Source organism: Carcharodon carcharias, chromosome 11 (assembly GCF_017639515.1).
Source record: "Carcharodon carcharias isolate sCarCar2 chromosome 11, sCarCar2.pri, whole genome shotgun sequence".
NCBI lineage: Eukaryota > Metazoa > Chordata > Chondrichthyes > Lamniformes > Lamnidae > Carcharodon > Carcharodon carcharias.
Genome location: NC_054477.1, coordinates 29,798,712 through 29,806,176, shown reverse-complemented (window position 1 = coordinate 29,806,176; position 7,465 = coordinate 29,798,712). Strand labels below are relative to the sequence as shown.

Genomic DNA, 7,465 nt, shown 5'->3' with positions numbered 1-7,465 from the left:
TGATTCCTGGGATGGCGGAACTGACATGAGGAGAGATTGAATCAGTTAGGATTATATTTGCTAGAGTTCAGAAGAATGAGGGAGAATCTCATAGAAACCTATAAAATTCTAACAGGACTAGACAGGGTAGATGCAGAAAGGAAGGATGTTCCCGATGGTGGGGGAGTCTAGAACCAAGGGTCACAGTCTGAGGATACGGGGTAGACCATTTAGGACTGAGATGAGGAGAAATATTTTCACCCCGAGGTTCACCAGCCTGTGGAATTCGCTACCACAAAAAGTAGTTGAGGCCAAAACATTGTTTGTTTTCAAGAAAGAGTTAGATATAGCTCTTGGGGCGAAAGGAATCAAAGGATATGGGGAGAAAGTGGGAGCAGGCGATTAAGTTGGATCATCAGTTTTGATCATAATGAATGGTGGAGCAGGCTCAAAAGGCCGAATGGTCCACTCCTGCTCCTATTTTCTATGTTTCTGTGAAATCAGGGGAAAAAAAATCTTCACTGGTTTGAGTCATACCTAGCAAAAGAGAAGAAGGTGGTTGTGGTTATTGGACATCAATCATCTCAACTCTAGGACATTGCTCCAGGAGTCCTTCAGGTCAATATCATAAGCCCAACCATCTTCAGCTGCTTCATCAATAATCTTCCTTCCAACATAAAGTCAGAGGTGGGGATGTTTGCTGATGATTGCAGTGTTCAGTTCCATTCTCAACTTCTCAGATCATGAAGCAGTCTGTGCTCACATGTACTAAGAACTGGACAACATTCAGGCTGTTCTGATAAGTAGCACATGGCATCCCGTGCCACATGCCACACACCATGAGTCTCTAACTAAAGACAGAGTCTAACAACCTCCCCTTGGCATTCAACAGCATTATCATTGTTGAATCCTCCACCATTAACCAGAAACTTATTTGGAACAGTGACAAAAATATTATAGCTACAAGAGCAAGTCAAAGGTAGGGTTCTCTGTGGAAAGTGACTCACCTCCTGACTCCCTAAAGCCTGTCCACCATCTACAAGGCACAGGTCAGGAGTGTAATGGAATTTTCCTACTTGCCTGGATGATTGCCGCTCCAACTGTACTCAAGAAACTCATAAGACCATAAGACATAGGAGCAGAAATTAGGCCATTCGGCCCATCGAGTCTGCTCTGCCATTCAATCATGGCTGATAAGTTTCTCAACCCCATTCTCCCGCCTTCTCCCCAAAACCTTTGATCCCCTTACCAATCAAGAACCTATCTATCTCGGTCTTAAATGCACTCAATGACCTGGCCTCCACAGCCTTCTGTGGCAATGAATTCCATAGATTCACTACTCTCTGGCTAAAGAAGTTTCTCCTCATCTCTGTTCTAAAAGGTCTTCCCTTTACTCTGAGGCTGTGTCCTCGGCTCCTAGACTCTCCTACTAATGGAAACATCTTCCCCACATCCACTCTATCCAGGCCTTTCAGGATTCTGTAAGTTTCAAATCAGATTCCCCCCTCATCCTTCTAAACTTCATCGAGTATAGACCCAGAGTCCTCAAACGTTCCTCATATATTAAGCCTTTCATTCCTGGGATCATTCTCGCGAACCTCCTCTGGACCCTCTCCAGGGCCAGCACATCCTTTCTGAGTCGACAGCATTCACGCCGAATCTGTCTGCTTGACTGGCACTCCATCCACCACCTTAAGTCTGCATTATCTTCAGCACAGGCACATCAGGGCTGCAGCATGCACCATCTGCAAAATGCATTGCAACAACTCAAGAATTCTTCAACAGCACATTCCAACCCCATGACCTCAACACCTAGAAAGAGAAAAGGGCAGCAGGTGCCTGGGAACACCACCAAGTTCCCCTCCAAGTCATGCACTATTCTGACTTGGAAATATATTGCTGTTCCTTCATGGTCGCTGGGTTAAAATCCTGAAACTCCCTCCCGCATCGCCTTGTGCGTGTACCTGCACATCAGGGATGGCAGTGGTTCAAAAAGGCAGCTTTTCCTAAGGGCAATAAGGAATAAATAAATTGATGGTGACACCGCATTCTTGAAGGAAGAAAAACAAAATTGCAACCCAGTCCTGCATTTGTACTGCTAACTTCATAGATTGTTTTAAGATTATTTATCTCCAATTCGGTATAAGTTTAATGCCCTTTCATTTCCTGCACCTATACAATTTATTCTGGCTTGGCCTAAATAGCCAAGTGGTTATGGTACTGGGTTTGTAATCCCAAGATCAAGAGTTCACATCTCACAATGGCAAACTATGAAATAATGTAACTTCATCTGAATAGGAACAGATAGAAACGTGTTTGTACTCGAAAAGAGTCACAATTTATTGTGTGTTGTTAACTGTCACACAATTTTGATCAATAATATTCTTAGGAAGATATCAGAGTATAGCACAGGAGGCCATTCAGCTAATCAAGTCTGTGCCAGTTTTTTCAAAGCGGAATCCAGTTACTGCCACTCAGTAATGCCTCATATTTTTGCAGCAGAGATAATTTAGTGAATGATTACTAACTATTTAACATCAAATTTTATTCATTTATAGTGTGAAAGATATTATTGGGTGTCATTTAAATCAGAAACAGACTTACACTTCGGGGTCGACGCCATGAATGACCTCTAACCTATATTGTTTGCCCGTTGTTAAGCACGCGGCGTTACTAGGCAACGGACGCCGTACTGGGCGGAGCTAATCGCCATGTTTTTTTGTGCTGTGATATTTGCATTATAACATTTCGATTAAATCAGCCGAGAAAATTTTTCAAAGTACCGACTTTGAAAAAAGACGAGGGGGGGGGGAAGAAAGATCCAAAACCATTCGGCCTTCACTTCCCGCCCTCATCTTCCCAAGCGCAGGTTTCCCCGCCCCCCCCCCCGTGAGTGGATTGTGATTGGTTAGAAGGGCTTGGCAACGGCGGCCCAGGAATATTGGTGATTGGTTCTTCTGGCCGGATCCTCATCCCGCTACGCCCCGCCCCTTTGCGGGAAGCCGGATTGCTATAGGTGACGGCGGAGAAAAGGGGCGGGGAGGAGTGACCAGGTAAGCCGCTCATCGGCTGCCCATCACCCAGGAGTTGTCTTTTACCTGAGCGTCGACAAGTTGTACCCTGTGTGGAGACTGAGGTTTGTGTTGATGTTTATTTAAAAGTATCACTCTGCTTAAAGTATGTAGATACCCCATAGGCTTGCTGGTTCGGTATGAACCATGGAGAGTTCATTTGGTGAAGTTGTCGGTGTGTTTTTTTTTAAACAGTTTACATATAATAGTTTATATATAATATTGTGTGTGTGTGTGTGTACGTGCTTTTTTCTGGTCCCTGACCTAGCCTTTCTCTGCCCCTTTCTTTTCAGTCCTCCCTCCCCTTGATGTCACAATGCCACGCAGCCGCCTCTGGTACGTGTGACAGCAGCGAGCTGGGTGTCAGCTTGATGGGTGGGGGGGGGGGGGTGGGTAAAAAAGGGAGGACTTTAAATATTTCCTGGAAGTAGCGAGATATTTTATTTATATAAAAACGGGAAGGGGGTTTAAAAAAAAAAATACACCCGGTACCACTCCACCAAAACTCACCCTGGAGACCACACGACCAAGCTTCGCCGCTCTCCCACCAGCATGTCTGCAGAGTTGCCTACGCGCAGGTGGAGTTGGGCAGCCTCTGACTGCAAGGTAAACCTATACGTACATAAAGAAGCAACCCAAGGCTCTCTGAATTCAATTCCATCTGAGCCCTTTGCTACTTGTCATCAACATTTGTTTTACAAAATAAATTCGTTTAAAAGTTTGAAACTAAAATCCATGTTTGGATACTCGCCAATTCTTAAAGCGTCTTTTAAAAACCTTTTTTTTTCCAAACGAAATGATTGCTGCATTCCTTTTAATGACCCCCACTCCGCGTTTCGGAAACGAGACAAACCGTTTATACGTAAATCTGAACCAACTTTTTAAAAAATGCCTTAACAAAAGGGTTTGCACAGCATCAATTGAAACAATCATAAAAGCCACTAGTTGCTATAGCAACCGCTTACCCTTATGGTTGTTTTTCCAGCATCAACTAGGTAAGGAAACTTCATCCTCATTCAAAGAAAATGCCTTAAAAAGTGATCTAATTTGATTACCCAGACTAACTGAATTTCTAATTTAAAATGCCCCTTTTATGTAAATAAATGTGTCAAAGATGCCTGAGATGCAGAATACTAGATTTCATAAATGCAAAAGTAAAGAGGCAATGTTAAACCTATAAAAGGTATTGCTTAGGTTGCAGGTCTTTAAAATAAAAAGAGGTGCAGATTTGGATGTCTTGAATGGAGTAGTAATTCTGCAACTGAGAGTTCAAATCCCAACATAGCAGTTTAAAAACCTGGAAATGAAAAGCTAGTGACAGTGATCATATGGTTAACTAATTCAGTTGGAGTGAAGATATGCAAGGTATCTCCTGGAATGGCAGTCCACTGCACACTGAGCTGTTCTTTCTTTGCATCTCCAATCTTTGAACATTCATTGCCATGTCTTGTTCTTTCTTCCCCAATCTCTATTGTGCTGTTTTAATTTCCTTTGACTCTTAATAGTGGATGCATTTTAGCCCTAACTATGAGGTCAATTTCAAACTACAAGTATAAAAGCCTATTCCCTGGTGGTGTAAGATTCTTTTATCATGGAAACTAGATGTCCCTGGTAAAGCCAGCATTTATTGTTTATCCCTAATTGCTCTTCATAAGGTAGTGTGAGCTACCTTCTTGAACCACTGCAGTCTGTGTGATGTAGGTACACTCTCAGTACTGTTGGGAAGTACCAGGATTTTGATCCAGTGACGATTAAGGAATGTGATATAGTTCCAGGTCTGGATAGTGTGTGACTTGAAGGGGAACTTGCAGGTGGTGCCTGCTGTCCCGGTTCTTCCAGGTGGTACAGATTCCGGGTTTGGAAGGTGTTGAAGGAGTTTTGGAGAGTTGCTGCAGTCATCTTGTAAAAGGTCATCTGCTGTTGTTTCTGTGCCAATGAGGGTGTCAGTGAAGTGGGCTGCTTTTATTCTGGATGTTGTTGAAGCTGCACTCATCCAGGTATAAGGAGAATATTACATCACACTTGTTTTTAAAATTCTTTCATGGGATGTGGGTGTCCAGCATTTATTGCCCATCCCTAATTGCCCTTGAGAAGATAGTGGTGAGCCACCTTCATGAACTGCTGCAGTCTGTTTGGTGTACAAGGTAGAAAGACTTTGGGGAGTCAGGAGATGAGATTATTGCTGCAAAATAACCCAACCTTTGATCTACTGTTATAGCCACAGTGCATAGATGGCTGGTCCAGTTAAGTTCTAATCAATTGTGATCTCTTGGATGGTGGGTGGGGGTTTTACTGATAGCAATGCCATTAAATGTCTAGAGTAGGTGGCAAGATTCTTTCTTGTTGGAGATGTTCTGTCTTTTAACTTTGCATTTTTCAATGGGACTCTGAATTTGATTTCTGGAGCCCTAAATTCGTCTGCCATCAGGATCAGTCTGAACTATATGTGGCTGCTCTGTAATTCAGTCACTTCAAGTTTGAAGGTAGCTATCTATAGTTAGCAGTCCCACCCCTACCTGCAACTGTTACTAGCTAAGCTTCTTACCGTACATCATTATTCTGCTGGTTTCTCAGAATTATATTGCTACGTGGGTCTTGGATGGAAGTTCATGCTCTACGCTGGGAATTTTTCACTTTATGCTGAACTACTTCTGATGTATTTCTGCTGGTTTCCATCCTGTTCATTTTTCTCAGCTCCACTAAACTCTGAAGCAACCTTTGAAGGCTCATGGTTGATTCTTCTTGCCTCCCTGGTGTTCCATTTTCCAAAGGAAGATCTCTAACAGCAGATGAGGCATGTTAATCCAATAGACAGTGCTGCTCGGGATTGAGGGCCATTATTGAAACTACATGGTGGGTTTTTAACCTTTGTATCTCATTATAATTGTTCGATCATGAAAGCTGACATAAGAGTGCTTGATGAGGACAAAAGGAAAAGTGGTGCATTCCTACCATTGAGAGCTTTCACATTGGTCATTTTAAAACTGCAACTTGGAGTGCTCTTGTAATCTGAGCTAAACTAAACATGCACTAGTATATGAAATAATGTTCATTAGTGACAACAAGGTGTTGGTGCTGATAAATCTGGCTCGATTATAATGGTGGCAGAATCATAGACCAATTTCCTTTTTTTTGGTCTGGGACTATAGTCAACTGGTGGCTTCCATAGTTCTGGAATTTGGACTAAATGAGTCCTAGTATAAAAGTGGCTTTAGAGACACCACTCTTGCATTCTTGATCTTAGTTGCACCGTTGGTCTTTGCCTTTCTATGGTTATTCTTCCCAATTCTACAATCCTTTGCCTTCTGTTGACAGCTGGGTTTGGCATTGTTGCTGGCATAGGAGGAAAGGTAATAGCGGGAAACTATATAGAGGAAAAGGATAACTTTGCCAAAAATGATCCATTTGTTTATGCAAAGCATATATGAGGGATGCTTAATTTGTTTCCAAAATTGTATGCAAGCAATGCTCAACTATGTCTGTGGCAAGCCATTATTATGTGGTTTTGTAGTATTAATGTGAGTAAGCAGAGACATTTGATGATCTAACTTCCATTAATATTTTGTGAGGCAAAATAAATTTTGAGGCAGGAAGTAGAATTCTGACTTTTCTTTCCCACTATTATAAATTGTAGTGCATTCAAAAGAAATTTTAGGGGGAAAAAGATATGGTAGTCTCCCCTTTGACTTGCCTCATCCTCTTCTTGTAACCTCACAATTGCAAGTGGAGTATATATAACCTGCTTTCCTTTGACATGCATTCCCAGCAGAAATCAAAACATATGATTTTCAGCTCCACTTATATCAAGACTTTTGTATATTTTATATGAAATTATTGGAAACTATAATATAATGCCTGTCTGGTTTTCCAAATTTACAAGCAGGTGTATCTGGAAACTAGTAATATTTTTCAGGACTCTGGAGCTTGGTTGGCTGGCTGTAGTGTTGTTTTCCATATAATTCATTCCCTGCTGATCGTCAGGCAATTCTTTCATGTACTCCCAGATTCCTGGGGTGTGAATCTTTGGATGGCAAACAGTATTGTAATATTTCCACTAACAGACAATAGCTTAAAGAGCTACCAAACTGAATGAAAGTTGAGAAATAAATTGTTATTAAAACATAATAGAAATCGCCAAAGGTATAATAAAACAACTCACTGTCTCATCTTGCAATATAGCTATATTAATTGTGTGATCTGTAGCTCCCCCACAAATTTTGTCAGGTGAGAGGGTGAAAGCTATTGTTAACACCTCTCCAGACTTTGAAAGTATCATTCATATCACTGATCAGATGTGTAATGAGTATAATGGTTCTCTATGTAAGATGAAATAAGGGAGAAATTTTGGATTGAATTTCAGCACGTTTTTTGTAAAAAAAAAAAAAGGGTGGAGTGTTTTGAGGCCAAACTCTTCC

At 41.6% G+C, this 7,465-nt stretch overlaps 1 protein-coding gene across 1 annotated transcript in view; it reads left to right on the top strand.

Annotated features, from left to right (window-relative positions):
• Nucleotides 1-3,028: 3,028 nt before the first annotated feature.
• The window catches only part of tsga10 (testis specific, 10), a gene marked incomplete at its 5' end in the record, with an annotated part of 157,910 nt that continues 153,473 nt past the window's right edge, over nt 3,029-7,465 (top strand). Inside the window, one exon of the mRNA XM_041198661.1 lies at nt 3,029-3,115. Coding sequence (XP_041054595.1) covers nt 3,029-3,115 — 87 coding nt within the window. The remainder of the gene's footprint in view (nt 3,116-7,465) is intronic.